This window comes from Lolium rigidum, chromosome 7 (assembly GCF_022539505.1).
Source record: "Lolium rigidum isolate FL_2022 chromosome 7, APGP_CSIRO_Lrig_0.1, whole genome shotgun sequence".
Lineage (NCBI taxonomy): Eukaryota > Viridiplantae > Streptophyta > Magnoliopsida > Poales > Poaceae > Lolium > Lolium rigidum.
Genome location: NC_061514.1, coordinates 284,314,267 through 284,337,763, shown reverse-complemented (window position 1 = coordinate 284,337,763; position 23,497 = coordinate 284,314,267). Strand labels below are relative to the sequence as shown.

General features: G+C 44.5%; 2 protein-coding genes across 2 annotated transcripts; both read right to left on the bottom strand.

The window, feature by feature from the left end:
- Window positions 1–623: 623 nt before the first annotated feature.
- LOC124670493 (rhomboid-like protein 19) lies at window positions 624–4,782 on the bottom strand. The gene is made up of 8 exons (XM_047206988.1): window positions 4,662–4,782; window positions 4,085–4,209; window positions 3,144–3,204; window positions 2,195–2,361; window positions 1,987–2,098; window positions 1,700–1,902; window positions 1,437–1,565; window positions 624–1,053 (listed from the first exon to the last, which is right to left on the bottom strand). The coding sequence occupies exons 1-8, from the start codon at window positions 4,704–4,706 to the stop codon at window positions 954–956; spliced, it is 942 nt and encodes a 313-aa protein (XP_047062944.1). The 5' UTR covers window positions 4,707–4,782; the 3' UTR covers window positions 624–953.
- Window positions 4,783–5,177: 395 nt separating this feature from the next.
- Window positions 5,178–9,975, bottom strand: LOC124671514 (BTB/POZ and MATH domain-containing protein 1-like). The gene is made up of 4 exons (XM_047207880.1): window positions 9,503–9,975; window positions 7,283–7,631; window positions 6,370–6,646; window positions 5,178–5,811 (listed from the first exon to the last, which is right to left on the bottom strand). Exons 1-4 carry the CDS (start codon window positions 9,973–9,975, stop codon window positions 5,636–5,638), a joined length of 1,275 nt encoding a protein of 424 aa, XP_047063836.1. The 3' UTR covers window positions 5,178–5,635.
- Window positions 9,976–23,497: the final 13,522 nt, after the last annotated feature.

Below are 23,497 nucleotides of genomic sequence, written 5' to 3'. Positions count from 1 at the left end.
AGAGACCGGCATGAAAAACATGTGTCGGTTTTGCCAGATCTGGGAAGGATCTGAAGTTGTAGAAAGTGGAAATAGTTTTTTTCCTAGTAGAAAAGTTAAGTCCAATCAGAAAATCTATTTTTTTCCTCCAACTAAAATACGCACAAGCGATTTTGGAATGCAGTTATACATGTCACCACGTGCACATACAGATACAAATCTTGCCCTCAGATCTCATTTCTTACACTCAACTTGACCACGTCCATGGTAAATTCAGGATCTCACCAAATTCCTACACGTGTGTTCTTTTAGTAATGCTAGTTTGATATGTGCCGTGCACGATGATTCATATGGGAGTTGGTGAACCGTGGCAACAACTACAACACCCATAGTTTTATTGAAGGTTGTTCACACATAGTAAACTTCCTTCTTTGCTTCATTCAGACCGTACGATACACAACATCGTGTCCTATGTTTGGTGCGTGCACACAGCACACCTGGGAACATTAACCAATCATCACTGCAAGTTTTATTCACAGATCAGCATCGCAATACTCAGATCATCATTATCAGCGTACTCATGACAATCATGAGCAAGAAAAAAAAAACGGATTACCAAACAAACCAATGCGCTAACTCATTCCTTGCTCATGTGAACTCCTCTGGACCTCAAAATATGTAACACGAAAACTCTCACACATGCAGCTAAATTGTCCCATCATGCAGTCCTTTCACAGTTCACTAGGGTTCCCTAAATCAGTACATCACACATTCCCACATCATCTGTCCGAGAAGCATCTACAGACGATATAGCCAGGGAATAAAATGCAAAAGGAAGCATTCAGGGTGAGGATGGGGCTGCTGAAAGAGCACACAGGAGAGATCATCGAATCGAGGATGCTCCCTCTGTCCTCCAGAAAACATCACTTGGGTAACGGGAATTCACAAGATGCACTAGTCGTTTCAGACAGGGATCAAACTTTGTCAGAAGCATCGGTTGATGTGCTCTCCGTGCTCCTGACCGCAGCAAGCTTCTCAGCCAATCTTTGCTCCAGTGCTCTTTGACCCCTTTCCCTGCGTGAGGTCAACACAGCCAAGTGAGACCTGAGTATACGAGCACAGATGCATGGGAGCTGCATGTATATTTAACTGCATGTCTTGCAGCAACCAGAAGCACCAAACACAGCTAATAGTTACTGAACCAAAATACCCAAAACTAAAAGAAACATTGGAATCGAGAAAAATGGAATACTAGCTCGAACATAGACTCCACAAGCTCACAAACTGCCATGAAGTATAAAGCTATTCTCAAGGAGGGACAGTCTCAGAACATGAATCAAGAATTCATTTGAGCATTCCCCATGTGCGATAATTATCAAGGGTTGTATCTGGACTAGGTTTTGTGAGCAAGGATAAAAAAATCTATGCACTACTTAAGAAAAGTCACAATAACTAACCTCCTCCTGTTTGCCTCAGTAGAATCTGTCAATGGTGAGGTTTCCAACGTCTGACCCCTAGAGTCAGCCCTATCAGATCTTCCACAAAGAAGCCTATGGAATATTGAGGCTATTGGGTCCAGAACCGGTCTGCAAATTTTAATAAATTAGTCCAAATATAAAGGCTATTGAGTCCAGAATTTGGCTGTGTTGCATAAGCTTGTCTCATATATATCCGTGAATTAAGATCTTATTATACTATAACAAAGGGAAAGCTGCACTACCTTAGAAATCCAGGGAAGAAACTTGAGAAAGAGAACTCATCACTTGGGTCTCCTTTCAGGCCTGTCTCTAGCCTCTTTTGGAAGTAGCGCAGGTAAATCCAACTCATATAAATGCCAAACAGTATAACTGGTAGGGAAGATACCAATTCATTCACGAAGAAGCTTACGACAACTGAGATCAGTGCAATAAGTGATGGAATCCACTGAGTAGGTACAAAATAAGCATGTCAGTTCAAACATACAATAACATCAAACTGAGTTATTCATTAACAGTATCAGATAGAAACCTTTCCCTTAATCTTCAGCACAAAAAGATTAAGCTCCTGATCTGGCATAAGTTGTTTGATGCCCACCAGCAATCCTGACAGGACTCCATAAAATCCAGAAAGAGGAGTATAGCTGAGAAAGCAAACAATAAGAAAACTCATTGACTTACCCAAGACAAAGCATCAAAATAGATGTGCTAACGCCCTTTTAGAGAAATACAATACTTACAGGTAGGTCTCTTGTTGTGTTACATAGTACAAAGCAATAGCAGTTACGAAGACACACATCGAAGTTGAGAAGTTCACAATAAAAACGAACTTTGATAACTCCTTTGTGCCCCATAAAGGCTCTAGCAACTTCCCAAATAAAAGAAGACCAATTATGCTGATAATAACCTGGAAGAACATTACCCAATGTGAGTTAAGGCCCAATTAAATGGGCATGTACTTGAAAACTAGGGACCAAGGTGAATCTACAAATATGATACTCCGTAGTAAATTTAATTTAACATGTAAACAGCAAAACTGAACCAGGTGCTGGCATGGTCCAGGGGAAACAAAGATAGGAAGATCATTAGTTACTATCACTCCTTAACAAGCTTAAAAGGATCACAAAGTTAAGGTTCATATGTAGAAAGTCTTTGGAGCAAGTACTCTGGATAGCTCATTGCACAATTCTTACCAGTCACAGATATATCCAATCAATACACTTGCGACGATTACTAAGCATAAATGAAGATGGAATTACACATATTACGTTTGCTACCTTACTATGCTACCTTACTAACAAGTGATATGAGAAAAAACTTATCTGTCTATAACAAGCCAGACAAGCAACCATACTCTACTTCACTCCCTATCCACATCCAACCTGGTTAATTACCAGTTTGAGCAAGTGGCTTCTTTTCATAGTTAGCTATCTAAAACCTGTGTGCCTACTTGCCTCGTCTACATACTTTGGAAAAGGCAGTCTCTCACACAGCAGCAGATAAATCTTCACTTGTGATGTAAAGTCACTTAGTTGCTATAGTTTTTACTTTAATTTAAGAAGATTGGTCCAGTAGTCTTCCCTAAAAGTAAATAGAATCAACAAGCTGGGTGCAAGGATAATCCTGAGGCTGACCAAAAAAATAATCAGAACTAGATGCCCTTGAAAAATGATGTGAGGAAGAACTCACCCCTGGAATTGTTTGCTCAACATAACCAGCAGTAATCAGGTTCCATGCAAAAGGGATTGTCCTACAGAAAAATAGAGAAGTTAAAGAATTTTAAATAAAACAGAACCATGAATTTTTGTATGAAAAGTATGCAAAACATCAAATATGTTCAAGGGCACATTTAATTTAACAGTCATTGACTTCTTAAGAAAATTTATTGGTAAATTCATTTTGAAGCAAGTGAGACAGTTAGCTTTAATCTTATGTGCAGCTTATGTACTACTGAATACAGTGATACAATCGGGTGGTTAGACAATAAAATGACATCATTACTCGCTACTCCCTCCATTCCAAAATAATTAAATTTCTAGGTTTGTCCTAAGTCAAACAACTTTAAGTTTGGCCAAGTTTATAGAAAAATATATCAACATCTGTAACACCAATTTAGTTTTATTAGATTTATCATACAATCTATTTTCATACTTTATATATCAAACGTTCTAGATACTGATATGTTTTTTTAAATCCGGTCAAACCTAGAACTTCAATTATTTTGGACTGACGTAGTAGAACGTATGGTGGTGCTGCACTCAAACCAACACCACAAAAGTAAAATTGTGTTCAAAACTAGCACCAGAATGGGCATTCTGACAAGCTGCATTAGGTCTACATATACCAGTCAGTGCAAGCCTACTAGGGTACTAGCACATCACTATAAGGAAGAAAACCATTTCTCCTTGGAAGGCATATATTATAGATGCTACAAATCCTTGCCAACTAAAAACTAAGAACTGATGTTGCTGAAAATAAACAGACTCTTAGCTAAAGAAGCTGTTACGCAGTAAATTAAGTCAGGATCCACTTCAACTTAGCAATTAACAACTAATTCCGTCATTACTGAGGTCTGTCACTAAAGTCTCTCGGCACATAATAAATGCAACAAAGATACGTGCTGCTGCTACCTTGCGGGAATAAGCGCGAGATAATCGAGGGCTGACGGGAAGAGCTGGACCAAGAGGTGCACGAGGAACAGTATGACGGCGAGGCCCTTGCACAGCTTGGTGTACCCTCTGAAGAAGCTCGCACCCTGCATTTTGAGAAACGCAGCATCTGTCAGCGAACATGTGTTCCCAAATGTAATTCGTGTATGTACTAGGCAGCATCTGGACTGAGGCTTCGGTGCGAACAGAGAGCTAGGGAAATAAAAAAAAAAGGGTTAGATCATCCAGTTCTGGAACCATGGCGAGATCCGCGCGCTTCGTCGCTGGGAAGCGACCAACTCGACAAGCGAAGCGCGTCGTCATAGGCTACAGAGCATCGTGGCGCAGAATTCCGCGACGAGCCTTCTCCGCGGTGGCGGCCTCTCCGGTGGACCAGGAACAACGCGACGGGAACGGCGATGGTTCCCAGAACGCGCACGGTGCCACACGGCGCAAGCGGCGCCGGAATAGAAGGATCTAGAAGAGTCCGGCACAGGGACGCATTTGCCCCACTAGATCTAAAGAGAGGAGGATGAGGCAAGGGACGGGCGGCACATACCCCGGCGGGAAGCGTCGGCGGCGGAGCGGAGACGCTGTTCATCATAGTGGCGGCCGCCGCCCGACGAGATCCGCCGATCCGGAGCGCGCTGCCGCTGCAGTGCCGGCGCAGTGAAGAGAGGGGAGAGAGGTGGAGCCTGGAGCAAGCAAAGACTGTTTGTTTGTTGGGTTTGGGATCGATCGCTGGGTCCGTCGGGTCGGTTGGCTTCCGTGATGAACGGTTCGAGCTCGTTTGCCTTTTCCTGCCGCATCTCGACAACATGGCTTGGATCGAACTTCGAACGCAAAATTCCCCAGAAATTCCAGATAATCTCGCAGAAATTGTAGTGAGATTTCGCTTGGCACAGCTCATTTTTCTATGGAAACGCAGATGCATCCATTATCGCCAGAAATTTACTGTGACTTCGCACCAGTTAAATTGAAGGCTGGAAAGTGTGTACTTGTGTTTATTGCTCAAATTGCACATGCCACAACAACATACAACAACCGCAAAGTGTTGAGATTCACAAGGTCAAAGGAAAAGCAACTTTAAATCCATGCGTGATTGAACAGATATATCTCATTTGATTACATGATTTCAATTGAATACAAGTCATACAGACGACTATCGACAAAGCTGACCTAGCACAAATCAAATTATGTGAACACATATCCCTGCACCCGTTATTTCCTCCACTCGATCAAACCTTGTACCAGTCAGTAATCCTTCGCCGCGCCACCTGTGTGCACTTATGACCACAGGCTGCAAAGCAATCGTGCTCCGCAGCAATGCAATTTTACACTAGTAGTCAGTAGGATATATATCAGCAACACAGCACACTCCAGAGTAACGGGGCTAAAGAAGTGAGATGAAGACTGGAGTCACAACACAAACACTGGAACACAACTACAACATGCAGATATGGCACTGCAAAAGCGCCGCTTTACACCGTTACGTATGAAACTACTGCCATGCTGATCCAGCGAGCCCTTTTATTAGATTCTTGGTTTCACACGTCTTCCATTTGCGTCGCCGCCATCCAGGACTTCGTTTGAATATAAGCAAGGGCTCACCGTGTGCTCTCCTACCTTAGCCACATACTCAAGGAGCTCCGTCAGAAGGGATGGGCAGCTTTGCTGCAAATAATCGAATCCATCGGTTTGCATGACAGCTGCATAAAAATAAGGACAGAGTGAACAAAAGTTGACATATTAAGATTTAAGAGTAAATCTACTATGGCATATCACATAGATGCTACATGCATCCAATAAAAGGATATCAGTGCGTACGATGCTCTACATCTTTGTAAAATATAAAGAAAATAATCAAAGCTTGGTTAATGAACGCATACTGCAGGGTGAAGGGTACAACTAATATACTGTGTTAAGACATCATAACACATGATTCGCGGCACAGGCAGCGAGTAAAACTACCAAATAAGCAAACAATAAAGAAGCGGCACAGAGTTTATATAGCCAGAAAGGTCCCCAAATTGTTATTTTTAAGTATACTGGAACAACATGTAACAGAATCACATAAGACCTCATCGTGTCGTTGGCATAAGCATCTCCAATAAAGTAATTAGTATGACAGCTATGTTCCAGTGTAAATGAATAGCCTATCACTAAATATAATACTAGTATTTAGAGGCACTATCCTAAAACAGGTCTCTTCATAAGCTAAATAAATTATAGTCACAAGAAAATCCATATTGGATATCACCACTTACCTTTCAAATTCTCAGGCAAAGCCACGAATTTTAAGCAAACAGTTTTTAGTTGATAACAGTGGTGCTGTTCAGCCAGAGCCAATGTGTTTGCTACTGTGTTTATTGCAACATCTTCACACAGTTTGAGTTCGGAGAGCAATTTTAGTCTCTCCAAAGCATAACGATCCGCAGCTGCAAGCAAGTGCTGGGCCATCAAAGTGGACACCCACGTTGTATTAAGACCAGTAAGCTCTTCTATGTCAGGCAACTCATCCCAGTACATAAAATGGAGCAAGGCCTGGAAAATTAGTACAAGGCATACCTAGTCAGTTCAAATAAAAAAGAGAAGGTAAAAAGGGCAAGGAAACCAAATAAGCATACTTCTAGAGAGCTAAAAGAACGTGGATGCTACTAAGAACATAAATGACCAAGTTAAAACTGGATGAACTAGAGCTACAATGGAAAAAAAAACAGCCCTTAGATGAAAACTAGGGTGTTTGCAAGTAGCATATTGCTTCAAATACATTCGCCTAAAAAGATGGATGCAGAAACAATGTGAAAAGTGAAAACAGCACATCAACAGTGTGTTATGCTTTACTTGGGTTCATCCGGTGCTCTAAATATATATCATTCAAAAGGGCAGACCATCTGAAAATGATACCACTTAATAGTTACACCAACCTCTCACATTTTTTTCAGTATTATTATACTTCATCATAGCAACATTCTACATTCACCACTGCCGCCAACTGAAGTTGTGTTTCAACCATGTTGCTTTATAGAAAAGTAAATTCCTTGTATCACCTTGATGATGCAACATAGAAAAATGATAGCGCGGAAAATGCCATAAGACATTGTGGCGGTAACAGACTATGGTGGTAACAAACTAGATGGGACAGAAAGAATAAATGAAACAAAATAAAAGGAGAGTCACCTTGAAGACAGGAGCCTCCACATCTTCAATTGTTATGCACCTCATGTTTTTATCTTTCATGGGCCCAAAAAGCTGGGCCCTAAAAACTGGCGATCGGGCCGCAAGTACCACCTTGTGAGCAGGAAACATCTCCCCGTCGACTTCAAATGTGATGTCCGTTCTCTTTCCACTACTCAGCAGCTGCCCAATATGCTGAGACATGTTTGATTGTGGCACTGGTATCCTGTATATCTTTGGTCCTTCAGTGTGTGATTGAACAACACCAACGGTGCAGTTCACTAAAAGGCAATCATCTTTAAGATAATCTGATGTTTCCAGGCCAGATCGTTTGAAGAAACGTTTGTAACCCCTGCAAGGTGCGCGGAAAGTTAAGTTGTTTGTGAAGTTGCAGTGCTTTATAATTTGTGTTGTACCAAAATATATAACATCCAAAAACACATCTACACATGATGAACTACATGTTACAAAGAAACTACAATCACATCCAAGAAGAAACTGCAATATTGTCCTAGATGGTCACAATTTCTAACTAACTCATAAGGAACACAGAATCAACACAACCTCATCCAAGATCAATCAGGAAAAACCCAATTCTCGGTCGTCAATGTCAGCAACTAGCTGGTGTTGTTGCGGAAAACTCAAAAAGAGTGAGTACAGACTTTTAGTTTCTTACTCCCTCCATTCCTAGATATAAGGTGTATAGTTTTTTGAGAAAACTCTCTAAAATATAAGGTATATTGCGTTGGACAACTTGTGTGTATATTTTTTGGGGATTTTCTTGTGTTTCCTTATCTTTTGAAAACTCCTCTATTTTATCATGTCAATTGTCCATGATCAATCATGCCAAAACCTTGTGTAATTTTCTCTCCACGTCCGTTTTCTTAATTTCCGTGCCAAAAACTATACACCTTATATCAAGGAACGGAGGGAGTATTATTTAAGAATTAAAAATAAAGGAACATGCACTCTTGGAAAATAAGAGATGTCTCAACTTTACCTATCGAAATTCTTGTTTTCAAGGCAATTTCTGCAAAATATCTACTGTCTGTCTAGCACATTTTTTAGCATCAGTAGTGAGCGGCAAATAACATTGTGATATATGCCTCTGTCTACATTAGCATTCAGTTTTTGTGTTAAAAAGGTACATTCTTACTCTACCTCCATAATTATTACTGTAAGTCTATGTTATCATATCAAAGTACCCTTGCTTTTGGAGAATAACTGTAAGTACATGTATCGCGTATCAGGGTAAAGTAGCATAAAATAATTTGAACACACACAGAGAATAAAGGAAAATCTACATTAATACTCCTGAGCCATATAAGCAATTTGTTCTGTCCAAATCCAAACAACAAAAGGGATACTTGAAAGGCCATCAGATGCCCATGTGAATCAACATGTGGATCTCGAAAGGAAGTGGAACGGAACTGATATCATCAAATTTTGCTGTCAACACTAATGGTGGAAAAATGGCAGAACATATGGAACATGGTCTACACATAACTTACTCCATCGTAATGAAATCAACAAATATAGCCCAATCGGTAGCAAAACGTTTGTAGACCGACCATGCTACCGTAGACAGACTTACTGACTATAAGCTAAAAAAGACGCAAAAACTTAGTGGTGCGTAATTGCACATTGAAAATAAAATGATCATCTAACCTAAAACAGGGTAGCAATTAGCGCCAATAAATCGACCCTCAACGAAATATCATGCATAACAAATCCAAAGCATGGACAGACATCATGCAAAGCACCTACATAGCTAAGTCGTTGCAAAGTGAAACAGATGAACAGAATCCACTACGATTTTACATGAACGAACCGAGCCATCTGAGCAGCAGTAGCAATAGCAGGTAGCCCTTCACGCAGTCTCAGACACCTAATAGTACTTATGCACTAATACAATTCCCCTTCAATGCATTATTAGGAAAACCATAAACACAACTCTGAGCTAAACCTAAAAATCCTTCAGTCTGCATACGAATCTCTCAAAAGTTCTCAATATTAATGGCCACCCAACTAGCCTAGTAGCATGTACTTTTAACACATTTATATATATATCAACAACTCCTATTCAGAGAAATAATGGCAAATATTAGTCATTCCAACTATACTGAAGAATAACAGGAACACTGCTAGCAACAGAAAATAAGTGCATACACTCCTATCAATCCATCTGACTCAAATGTTACAGCGCAAGTGAAGGAGAGTTACCACATGCTTCCGCGGTACTTTAGGGTGTACGGCCCTCCCTCGAGCGACCTCCCAAAGTGCGTGTGCACCTTGTCCTGTCCCTTGCCGCTCTGGTCGACGAGCGTGAGCTCGAATAGCGCGCGCACGTCGGTGCCCTCGGACGCGAGCGCGATGAAGAGCGAGACGTATGCGGCGCCGTCCTCGGCGCTCTTGCCGTCGGGGTAGAAGTAGATGGCCCACTCGAACCCCCCGACGGTGAAGGACTCGGAGGCGATGTACTTGCCGACGCCGATCCCCTTGGCGAGCGAGTAGCCCGCGATCTTGAAGTGGTGCGAGCCGTTGACGGTCTTGGTGACGGAGGTGGAGGCCGTCTCGGAGGGGGGCGGCGAGGAGGTGGGGGTGGGGGCGTGCGGTGGGGCGGAGATCGGCGGGTAGGGCCGGCCTGCGGGGGTGGCGGTGGAGGGCCCGCCGCGGCTGGTTCGGCCCGTGCCCATCGGAGGTGGAGGGGAGGGGATCCGGCGCGGATCGGGCGGATCGGGGCGGGGCGGCGCCGGATTCCGGTGGGGCGGGCGGGGGATTCCGGCGATTTGGGGGAGCGGATGACGGAGGAGGGAGGAGGGAGGAGGAGGTGGTGGTCGTGTTTGGCTTTGGCTTTGGCTTTGGTTTTGGCTTGTGGTGGTCTTGGTTGGGGTTGGGTTGGGTGGGCGATAATAAATGGTGGGGAGGCAGTCGGTCAGATGTGTCAGACAGCCAGGCCAGGGGGTACCTTGCCTTGTGGGACTTTGCCTACTCGGCTTGGCTTGGCTCGGATGGTGGTCCCGCGCTGAGCCGCCTGGCTGTGATGCGCGAAGAACTTTACGTGGGCCCGTGGCGTCAGTTATTGATGGCGCATGGTAGATAGATGAGGTAACCGTTGGTAAAAGTCCAGCGTCTTCGCCTGGTAGGTGATTTGAAAGGCAATCTAGTTCCAACTCGGTGTGTACGAGTGCAGGCCCAAAAAGATCTCCGGCTGCATCATCCACTGGTGGTAGATTCAGCTCAAGAAGAAAGATTTGAGCCCCCATTTCGAACAAGGGAATACAGACCAAGGTATGTTCAGAAAGAAAATCCAAAAGGTTTTCTGCCTATAGCACTTGTTGATGATTCGGATTCAAAGAGGGCATGATACTAAATTATTGCAGAATCGTATTCAAATAACAATGTAATTCTCCACTAATATGTTGTACAATCTAAGAGGGCATGATACTAAATTGTTTTAGTATCATTACCAGACGTTGAAGCCCAGGGCCGTTCCTGTGGATTCAGGGGCCCTAGGGCAAGAAACAAGTGGAGGCCCTATGCGGCTATGCCTATGGCGTAAAGATGAATTTTATTTTTCTTCGTCGAATTTGAGCGATTGACCTATTTGCTATGAACAAAGATGTAAACATGATTATTAGTCAGTTTTAAAAAATGTGTCTATTTCCTTTTTTTTCAATCACCTCATCTATTTATCTCCCTTTTTTGCTTCTAGCTAGAAAAAGTATTCTAGATGACATTCTAATTATGCAAATTAAAATATAAAAACTACAAGTTGTTTGGAAAGAACAACACCTTGATATTTGTAACTGAGCAACGACTAAAAAAACAGGCTCCACAGAAGAAAAAAAATCAAATCTTCAAAGATGTAAAAATGCCCTGAAAAAGAAAAGTAAACCATGCTTAGAAACTTGGTGCCAAGTGGACCTAGATAATCAAATTAATCAAACCAGAGGAACTCTTAGGTTGATGCAGAAAAAAAAAAAGACTAATCATCTGAATCGCTAGTTATTAAAAGGCTAAATTCATAAGCCTTTTTTTCAATACCATTGGCTAGCTAGTTTGGACGATTGACCGGTGAAGATATTCAAGAAGACTCACCGTATATGTAAAGGGAGAACTGGATATAGGAGGGATTTGCAGCTGTTGCAACTATCAATGGAGAGCTTTTGGATTTGTTGACATTCGGTTGGGGCCTCCTGGCTCCTCCATCGGTACTTTGGTACCGCGACACAAGCACCGCAATATATAACCATCTGGCACAGGCAGCGGCGTTTCGGGGAGAGCAATGTAAACTCCGAGCTAAACATGGTATACTACTACCTCCGTCTCAGTTTAACAGGCACACACGTAGTTTAAAAAATTGTTTTTACCATTATTTTGGTCAATAAAATATGAAATATATGTCACAAAAATTATGTCATTGGAAAAAAATTAGCATACGAATCTAATGATATAGATTTTGTAGACATAAAATTTATATTTTGTTGACCAAATCAATGATCAAAGTTTGTCTTAAACTGCGTGCGTGCCTGTTAAACCGAGACAGAGGGAGTACGTATGTTGGAAGACTGGAATTGGTCAGCGGTGAATTACTGCTTGCCTTCATAATTTTGTTGAGCCTCGGTGATTGAATCGTGCCATGGCCTAGTACGGGGCCCCAAGCGGCCGGGGGCCTTGGGCGGTCGCCCTGGCCGACCTGGCTCAGGAACGGCCATCTATAGTATTGAGACATCCTGCTACTGCTAGCATCATATACAAAATTGTAATCAACTTGTAGCTGCGGAAGATAAGAGCCACAGCGCAGGACAGGGAGCGACTAGGCTTGGATGGCAAATGAGCTGAGGCGGCTGCACGTGTCAAAGTGAGCCAAGTAGATCCCCCCCCCCCCTCTCTCTCACGAACTCCCCTTGATCTAGGCGAGATCGGACATGGAAGTAGAGGGAGATGGGAGAAGCAAGCAGGGGATGAGCGAACAGAGCTGGAAGAAGAGAGATACGTCACCAAGTTCTATTCCTCGATACTCCGCAACATACAGGTTCAGGGTTTATATTGATACCTGTAATGTCCCAGGTTTAGAGACAATCGAGGGGTAGATTTTAGAAAGGGATGTGCATTGCATAGTAAATTCTGGGGAAATTTCGCGCTTTTAAACAAAAACTGCATCGAAGGGGGACAAGTTTCTCTCTCGACACCTTACGGGGTTAGGGTTTCGAGAGTGCGACAAACTTGCATCTCACTTCACTAGTTTAGGGTTTTGAGAAGAGAGGGAGAGTTTGCATGATTGGGTTCTAAATGAAGTGACATGGTTGAATTTAAACCAATGTTGAATTTGAATTTCAAATTCAAACATTAAAGAATTACCTAAATAATTCAATTGAGGAAATTCATTAAGTGAACAATCAATAATAAACAAGATGAATAATTATAATAAAGTAAAGCTCATTAGAGAAAACTTTGAGCTTTATTGATCATCACACAATATACATTGTCATTACAATATTCATAAGAGAAAATAAAATGAATTACAACACATTACAAGAATTGTTGAAATTGAAAAATACAAGAAAATGAAAAGAAAAATACAAGTAAAGACCTAGCCTAAATTCTACAAGAGCATCTTCACTTGATCTTGGATGTGATGAACTCCAAGTCCATTTTTATCAATTCTTGATCCCTGCACAAAAATCACAACAAAGAGAGTTATGCCAAGTGGCATAGCCACTTAGCGAGGTTAGAAATCAAATGGAAATGTGAAATGAGCGAGATAAGACCAAAGTGGCCGAGCTGATCCATGCCACAGCCCAAGTTCCGAGGTTCGAGTGCATAGCACATGCCAAGACACACACACAGCCTCGCTCACGGGCCGTGTGCATGCCGCACACACACACAGTGAGTCACTAAGGTGACAAGCAAGAGCTGTCGACCAGGGAGAGCCAGAGAGCACCATTTATAACCTTTTCAGAGCCAAACCCTAGCCATTTGCTTCATCCATCGACAGGCAGCAGTGGTAAGTTACCAAGAACACCAAGAACAGCTAGAACAAGAAGAACAGCCAGTGTTGTTCAATCTGTTCAACCTCACCACTGAATCAAAACAAGATCACCGGGAGGAGCGAGGCAAGTAAACCAACCACAAGTTCATCACGAAGCAAAACCTCTACATCAACAAATCACCTAGGAGCTGGAGTGAGGTATAAACAAGATCAACCCGAGCAAAACTCTGTTTTGCTCATAAATAAGCATACACTTGCATCACGAAGCAAAGTGGGTATGAAACCCCGTTTGTATCATCATCCGGCTACTAAGCCTTTTGGTGCAAGCAAACTAGAGATTAGACAAGTGAGAGATTCCAAGGGGAACATTGGCATGTCAACAAAGTGACATACCGAGAGAAATCCAACCCTGGATTAACCCCTAACTAGCCATTCCAAAATCATCCAAAGCACCTAAAGCCAAGCAAGCCATCGGATATTAGACGGATCCTGTCTATTTTGTTGTCAACGAGTAAAGGTACTCGGAAAACCAACATGGTTACTTCCAGTGAGTTATCCACCAAGTCACGACCAATCAACAAACAGGGAGCTACCCTAGGGCAGCGACAAGCTTACTGCCAGGGTCACCTCAAACCCTAGAACAGCCAAACCAACAAGCCAGATACAAATATCATCACCCTGGTGGGGTTCAAATGAGGGCTAGGGTTCCCAACCACTGTGGGCATCCATCTAGCCTAAGCCAACCTAGTGTGATGATCATCACTGTATCACAGTTCACATCAATTATCCACTCCATCAATTAAGGCAACACAGATAATTGATGTTAACAAGCAAACCTTGGAGTAAATCATTGCTAATGAACCAGAAGATCACTGCAAGCATCAGCTAATGCTTGATCTAGCACCAAGCACTCGATCCGTGCCACACACATACACATAAAAAGGGTAACAGATAATGCACGAGGCACGGGTAAGTAAACCAAATCATCGGTTATTGATGATCACATGATCATCGGAGCTGGTCATAGCATGCTAGAGCATCACTAAGCAACGAGCATAAACCAAGCATTTAATTGGCCACGAGATAATCAACAAGTGCTTCACAGGCAACCAAATAGATAATTAAATGATTGTATCCAGAAGCACACCCAAGGCAGGATGAACCTCTAGATCAAGATAAATAAGCACAGCACTTGGTGCTCATCACTGAAACATGCAGTTAACCAGCAGTAATGCTCAACCAAGCTTACACATGAAATTGAGCACAAGGGACAGCATCTCAGTGCCCTGGAACTTGCAAATTGCAAGGATTACACTTGGTAATCAAGCCAGGGCAGTCAAATTGAATACACATGAATTTCTAGCCAGAATAGTAAATAGAACAGAGGCACAGGGAAGTTTCCAAGCCAGATATGCAAGATTCAGCAAGCATATGGCTCGGGAACATGCACAGAACTGCGCACAATCAAGATAACAAGAATTAAGCCCAGCTACTAGGCAGATTAGAGCAGCACCGTAGCTAGGATTCATAGCGAGTAGCTCTAGCAGACAGCAAGACACGCCACACAAGCAAGCTCCGGCGCAACGGAGCGACAGCAAGAACACAGACGAGGCCCTCCATTGGGAGGCAAGCATTGGCTAGAGCTACCGAGAGAGGAAGAAGAGAGGCACACAGGGGAGAAGAAGAGTTGGAGGACGTACCAGGGTCGAGTTGGCCAACCACCATGGCGGCCACGGCGGCACACGCCAGGGCGCGGCGGCGCCAAGCCAAGCCAGGCCATGGCGGCGCCACAGCATCACCCCATCATGGCGGCCACAGCACCATCTCGCCAGGGGCTTGGGGAAACCACGGGATCAAGCGGATCTCGAACCCTAGGCATGGCGGCGAGGGTCGATGGCGAGCGAGGGACGGCGTCAGCTTCAAATCGACGCGGAGAAAACGAATCGCCGTCGACCGGCGGTTCGATTGCGCCCACGGCGTAGGCCATGGCGGCCGCAGACCGCCGGAATCGGCCGGCGACGGTGGCGGCGACGCAGTCGCCGGTGTGAGCGGAGGGATTAGGGTTAGGACGAACGGCGCGAGGTGAGGGAGTGAGCGACCGACCGCTCGGGTCGGTTGGACCCGAGCTGGTCTAGCCAAACCACCGGGCTCCACCGACAGGTGGCCCGTGGGCAAATCAGACTTTTCCAAATTTCATTAAAAACCAGGAAATTGGAAATTCAATAGAAAATTGATAAAAGCTTTAAAAAAATAAGCAAAAATATGAAAATTAATCAGCATAAAATTCTCTATCCAAATAAAATATCAAAGAGAATTTTTGAAGACAATGAAGAATAAGTCTTAATTTGATGAATTAAAATAATGGTTTAAAACACACATATTATTTTCAATAATGAAAATAAGTCCATTAATGCATTTGGACTTTAAAAACACCTTGACAACATTTCAAGGTTGTATTTTACTTTTAAACAAGTATCCCCAAATTATTCTTAGTATTAACCTCTTACATGAAATAATAACGACATCGGAAGGGGGGAACAAACCCTAAAAATGGAATCATGCATAATTGCTTCTTTAACCATTGCCCTTATCGGACAATGATGCTATTTTTTAGAACAAGAGGACCAGGGTCAGTCCATACCTTCCAACTGCAGAACTTTGCAGTGTTCGAGCAAGTTCATCACTTGCTCATGTCAATTGAGTATCTTTATCAAATTACTTGCAAAGTACTATGATTATCACTATTGCATAAAAACCAAAACCACTATTTTCATAACTATGAATATGACTATGTGGTGGGCAATGGAACCATGGATTGTGTTGATATGGTGGAGGTTCCATTGCAAGGGTTTATATCCATCTAGGATTAAACAACAAATGTCGCCAAGTGATTCTTGTGCCGTAATACCCGTGTTAACCATAAGATCCGGAGTGGGACGGAGTAGTCAAAAGTGTTTCCACCTCTCGTACATCAACGGATGCGCTTACCGTAGACACTTGACCCGAGGTTGGGCAAGCGGTGGGGTGGGGATCCCATTCTAATTCCCCACGGTAAGTGGTCTATGATGGGTTGCAGCTACCGGCGAAGGAGTTTGGTTAACGAGTCCCAAACTGTTGTCGTGGTCGGGGTCCATCCTTAATTGGTATAAGAGGACCGACGAGGACCCAGGGTCGGGGTATGCAACAAAGGGTGGGTGTGCGAGGTAGCGGAGGAACATGATTGGCTAGACCTTATATCGGGCCTCACACCGAAGGAAGTGTGGACGGGAAAGCTGCCCGGTTGGCACCAAGGTTAAGATCTCTTATGGGTAAAGCAACACACCTCTCGCGAGTGTAAAGAAGCTGTGACCTGTCACTCCCTGTTCCGGGATTGAGGAACTGCGAACGCGGCCGGAAAGGAGCTCCATGAAGTTCTAGTAAACCGGTGAAGGCCGACGGACATAGCTCTTTGAAATAAAAGCAATCTCTTGAAGAAATGTTTATCAAAACTTGCATTGGTATTAGACTTTCTCGGTCTAATATCGTAGCTAGTGCATTAAACACCTCTTATCTATAATGAACTTGTTGAGTACGCTCGTACTCATACCACTCTTAAATCCCTCGCTTAGATTGTCCGAATCATCCGGAGGAGGACTACAACAGACAATGATGGAGCCGAGATCATCGGCTACGAGGAACCGGACCTCTCGGGAGGAGTTGAAGGCGTAGACTACATCATAGTCTACGGATCCGGGAGGCTTCCGGAGGAGAACAAGCCTAGAGAAATCGATGAATAGTAGTAGCCGAGCAAGCACAAACTCTTACTATTTAGCTGCTCGATTAAATAAATGTTTAGTGTAATGAGACTATGGTATTGTAAGTTAAGTTGGGTTCGCCTCGAACCCATGAGTTATCCTCTTAGGACCCAAGAGGAGCTCCGAGACGACTTGTGTATGTTAATTGTAATAATATGTGAATGAGTCATGGACCCTGCTATGTTCTGTTGTACTACTCTGAGGGATGTAATATTTGCGGAATGGTACTTCGCGAATGTTATATCAACGACTGGCATACTACAACATGCAGTGGTATGCGTGGTCACCACGGTTGGTATCGTGAGCAAAAGCTTTGACCTTAGGTTGGAACCTAGTAAATGGGACCAAACGTTAGGAGTCAAATAGGACTAGTAAAGAATTCTCTAAAAATGTGGTGTATATTCAATTGAGAATACAACAATCATATCTTTTAGTGCAATAATTCTTTATTATCTCTATTATGATGCATTATTATTAATCTTATAATCTTTCTATTTCTACAGCCAACATGGCAAGTTCACGACCGGGAAGAAACGTGAAAGTTATGGATTCCACACTGAACGAATACCAAGGAGGACTTGCAGATATCCTACGAGCCATGTTATTGGAATTTGGGTGTGATCCCCAGATTCCAGTAAAGAAGTACATGTTCTATGATGGTCCAGTGTTGGCCAAGTGTAGGGTAGGGCTGCGACTTCCCGAATCTTTGGGAATGAGCGTAGTCATGCCAGCTGGAGAAGCTAGGACAACCAACACAGCCTACCATATAGCTGTTATGAGAGCCATAACCGACATGCGGGAACATAAGACAAAAGAGCTTATGGATTCCGAGTTCTCCCATATTCCTCATAATCAGGAGGAAGAAGATCCCATGCTCAACCACTACAAATACGCCAAACGCAAACCCATAGCAGCGGCAAAATATATGGATAATAGCCGTAACTTCATATCATTACTCTTTCAGTTGAACCATCATCTGATAGGAGCAATTGATACGATGCTTGAGGAATTTACAGCACCCAAGGAGGAGAGTAGGGGGAAAGAACCTATGGAGAATGTAGTGCACACACCAGTTTATTCAGCTGGTGATTACATCAGCTTTGATCCACTTGCACGTGAACCTACACCTGTTACACCCGGGAACTTTCTGGGTAGTTCCTATGGGGGATACGAAGGCGGAGAGGAATCCGGAAACAACCAGCGTTCCGAGACTCCTATCGAGAATTCTAGGGGTTGGCGTTGGGGTAATGATACTGGAACCCATAGTACTACTGAGTATTATGATGGAGAGATGAATGATGACGCAACAACCCAGAACCAGAGCTATCCTAGTAATGAGGGAGTGGATGGAGGATATCCGACACAGGTTGAGTCGGGTATGGGTTTTGGTAACCCTTATGGTGGGGCTACGGAGAGTACACCCGATGGGTGGACTATGATGCACTCAACGATCGGTTTGTGAACACTGATTTCTCCCTAGGATCATCATCGGATTCGGATTACAAGCCAACGGGGAGACCTTATGTTCCAGGGTCTATCAGGAGGACGACACGTTCGACCGGATGGAAGCCTGGAATGTACCGGGAGTGAAGATCGACTAGAGTCCACCAAGGGAGGTGTGGCTATAATACACAAGTACCACGTGTATTATAGTTTGTAATATTTGTATAAATTTGTACATATACTTTAATAAGTGAGTTTGCATACTCACATCGACTTGAGTATTGTAATAAGACCACTTATGTATGTATATACAGTGGTATATGTTTTGTATGATTTGGATTTGCTTCTTGATTTCCATTGCGTGACTAGTTCTGTGCACAAAGTTGAGCTCAGAAAACTTGCGCATGGAGTAATTATGAGTATCATCTTGTGTTGCAGAACTAGGGGGATTATGTCGGGAACGTTAGGAAACGAGACTGAAGCGCAGCGCATGGAGCGCGAAGCAAAAGAAAAGGAAGAGGCTGAGGGTGCAGCCAGAGATCAGCTTCCACCACCACCACCACCCATGACGGAGCAAAACTTTATCCAGTACATGCAGCTGGTGGAGGAGCGACAGCGTGTAACGCTGGAGCAGCAGAATAAATTCTTTCAAGAGTTGATGCAGCAAAATAGGGTGGAGAGACCTGAGAACCAGGGAGTCACATTAGCAGACTTCCAAAACACCAAGCCGGTATCTTTCGCATACGCGCCCGAGCCTATGGACGCGGAAGATTGGCTGATGGATACTGAGCGCAAGCTCAACACTGTTGGATGCAACGACCAAGAGAAGGTTAGATATGCTACCCATCTGCTATGTGGACCTGCAGCATCATGGTGGGACAATATTGTAGCCGTTTACCCGGCTGGAAAGGTATTTACCTGGGAGGAGTTCGCAAGGAAGTTCAGGGAATCTAATGTCCCTGAAAGTATTGTGGAACTGAAGCGTCGAGAGTTCGAGAGTGACATAGGCATCCCAAATGGGCCTGCCGAAGATGGTACCCGGGGTTTACTGGAGGCCCAATACCCGAAGAATAAGAAGATTCGGGAGCCCAAGATTTACTAAGGAAAGATAGAGTTGTAATAGGAAGTGTTGTTTGTAATCCGGCGGGATGAGTTAGAAACCGTCCCGGACTCGTAAACTTGTATAGCACGAATCCCTCGGCTTCACCTCATATATAAGGGGAGTCGAGGGACAAAGAATCAATCGAATCATTGTCTGCAAACCCTAGTTTTCATAATCGTCGAGTACTTTTCGGCTGAAACCTTCGAGATCTACTTACCCTCTACTTCTAACTAAACCCTAGCCTACAATCTATAGGCATTGACAAGTTAATCCCTTGTCAATTGGCGCCGTCTGTGGGAATTAGAGGCGTAAGGAGCTGATCTCGATGGCACGCTCAAGATCTTCGACATCGTCAACCGCAAGCAACACAATGGATCGAGGTAAACGGATCGCTCACTGGTCTTGTCGATTTTGTTCCTCACCCACCCTCCCGTTTGGATGCATATGCGTATCTGGCGGAGCCCATGGAGATGACGTTCGGAAGGTTCCACTTTCGCGTCGAGAAGGAAGGATCGTATCGTGTCGAGATTCCGATTTCGTCGGGATCATCAGTGGCCGATTCCGATTTTTCAAGCTATGCATCGTCAAACGAGTCGGAGAAGAAGAAACCTCGGCGACACGCTACGTCAGCATCAGAGCAAGAGAGAAACTCGCCAAGATCTTCAACGACATATCGTTTGAGTCATCTGCGGACTCGTATATAAGCGATGGCTCAAGCGATGTCGACAGTCATGACTTCATCGACAAATCTCTCACGATGGGCAAGGTCTTCATCAATCTCAACGATGATGTCACCAAACCCAACATAGATCCGAGTACAAGGTATCATCAGATTTACGCCATTGAAGGTCAAGAGGAGACATCTGAGGCTTTCGACAGTTTGGGAAATCCATACGTCGATCCCTCCAATCTGCGACAAGGCTTGGGCAACAAATACGTCGGGCCAGAGCCGCGAGATAGAGTTCAACTTCCACAAGCAGCGTGGGACAGAGCTGCGAGAGCTATGAACGGCACAGAACCAATGGCTACCACAGCCACACCAGAAGAATTGCAAGCATATCAATATAGGCTCGCACGAGCTGCCGGGAATTGGAAAAGCAGACAGACTGAGTTAAACAGGAGAAAGGAGGCAGCTTCGCATCCAAGCAGGAGAAGGGCGGATCTAAGTCGACAATCTAGAACTACGGGTGATAGCCATCGGGAGGCGCGGAACGCAGCAAGATCAAGGCTGCAACACATACCCGAGGCGGAAAGAGAACATTTGGTTCAAAACCTCGACATGTCCTTTATGTCGATAGATACAAGAGGAAACATCATCCCTAAGACACCAGAGGCTGGGTATATGGCGACACATGCTTTTATCCTTGCATCTAAACCACCTCCGGGTGACCCAAGGGAAACACCGTACAATATGGCGGTAGCAGGAGTTGGAGCTATGGGGACAGCGTTTATATCAACGCCTCCCGAAGGAGTGGCAAGGCAAAATAGTCCGCGACCCGCAGCGAAGCAACGGCGACGACTCGAAGGGCCAAGTGGAGCAAGAGACACAGCAGCACAAGCAAGAGTCGACAGAGCGCGGCAAAACAGAAGGGATCATCGGCAATCCCCAGAACTCAACGACGAAGATATGTGCGGCTTACCATGCTTCACGAGGAGAGTCCGAAAAACGCGAGTCCCCTCAGGATTCAAGTTACCCGATAATTTCAAGAAATTCGACGGCCTTCAAGATCCAGAGGATTGGCTAGTCGACTATCTGGAGACGGTGAAGCCGACAGGGAGGAACTAGGGCAACAGCCATGCAAAGCATCCAGGTGCACCCGAGTGGTGCCGCACGATCATGGATAAAGAAACTCGCTCCAGGATCCATCGACAACCGGGAAAGTTTCGAGGACGTGTTCGTCAAGAACTTCAGCATCCACGTGCAAAAAACCCGCATCGTTAGAGGAGTTGAGAGCGTGTCGACAAAAGCCGGATGAGCCAATGAGAAAGTACATCCGGAGGTGGAATATCATCAAAAACTCGGCAGAAAACATATCCGACGAGAGAGCAATAGATGCGTTTGTCGCAGAGTCGGCGTGGAGACTTTGTCGAGGATTTGGGAAGGACCAATCCAAGGACAGTATCCGCGTTGATGGAGATAGCAAATAAATGGGCAGATGGAGAAGACGCTGTCCACAACAAACGACACAGTCGCCGCAGGAGGACCGTGGTCGAAACTATCAACCGAGGCGAAGATTTCCTGGACGTACTCGGAACTACGACGCTCCAGGACAAATTTCGGCAGGTTTTCGGACAAATACAGGAGGCAATAGAGATGATTACCGGAGAAGCAATGAACAGCGAGGTGATAATAGGGATGATTCACGCAACGAGCAAAATAGTGGGCCGAGGTTTCCAAGACCTTTCGTGTCCCCCGAGGAAATGCTGAACGGACCGTGCCGTATGCACTTCTTCCTCGACAAAGAACGGGAAAAGACAGTCGGGGCACCCGCAGAAGACCGTCGAAATTTTCGTGCAATGTTCGGATACGCAGTAAAATGCTCACGCTCGAGCAGCGACAGAGAAACCCTCGGGAGCCTAGGAGCGAGGTTCATCTACCGCCACCTCCCGCGATTACGAGAGGACAATCGACACCAGCCTAAGAATAGCGGCAGCACCTCGCACCACCACCCTATGTTGATCCTAACTCCAACGGAGCAGTGTTGATGATTCGAAGGGAAGGCCGTCCAATAGAACTCAAAAAGTAATCTCACGACAGTGTTTATGGCGAGAGAAAATGCCTCCACCAACAAGTTGAGTACCTTAATTGGTCCGGACAAGATATCGGCTTCACAATAGCGGATCATCCGCAAGCAAGTTCCTCGACCAGGGCAGTCGAGCACTTATTCTGCCAGCAGTTATCGCAGGATTTGATGTCTCTCGAGTGTTCATAGACGGCGGCAGCAGCTTGAACCTCATGTATGCAGATACATTGAGGAAGATGAACATATCCTTAGCAAACTTGAAACCAACAGACACAAGGTTCCACGGCATCACACCAGAGAAACCAAGTTATCCATTGGGAAAAATCAATCTCGATGTTCAATTTGGGACCCGAGAAAATTATAGAATCGAGAAGCTCGAATTTGAAGTCGTGGATTTTCCATCACAATACCACGCTCCGTTGGGACGACCAAGCATATGCTAGATTTATGGCAGTACCACACTATACATACCGTTGTGGAGGTTGCCCGGACCAAGAGGACCAATCACAGTCAAGGGAAGCTTTGCCTTAGCCGATAAGTGCGACAAGGATTTTCACAAAGTTGCGTGAAACTTTTGGGATGCAAGCCGAGTACTTGGCGTCAAAAAGCATGACTGATTACGACGTATCGCCGTACGCTGGAAGGGCAAATAAAGAATCAACTTTCAACACGGAGAAAAATTCTAAGGAGGTACGGATTCACCCGACAGATCCAAAAAGACGACATCTATCGCAAACGATATGGATATCGCATAGGAAAGCGCGCTCGTCAAGTTCCTCCGTGAGAACTGGAAAATCTTTGCATGGTGTCCAGCCGACATGCCAGGAGTACCCAGGGAACTTGCCGAGCACCACCTAAATTTGGATCCAACAGCGAAACCAATCAGACAACCTTTGCGGCGTTTTTCGGAACCAAACCGCAAAGCCATGCTTTCGAAATAAATCGACTCGAAGAAGCTGGTTTTATCGGAGAAATATCTACGTAAGCCACATGGGTAGCTAACCCGAGTGATGGTGCCGAAGAAAAACACGATAGTCCTTCGCATGTGCGTCGACTTTACGTGTCTCAATAAACATTGTCCTAAGGATCACTTTCCCCTCCCAAGGATCGATCAAATTATCGACTCCACGGCAGGTTGCG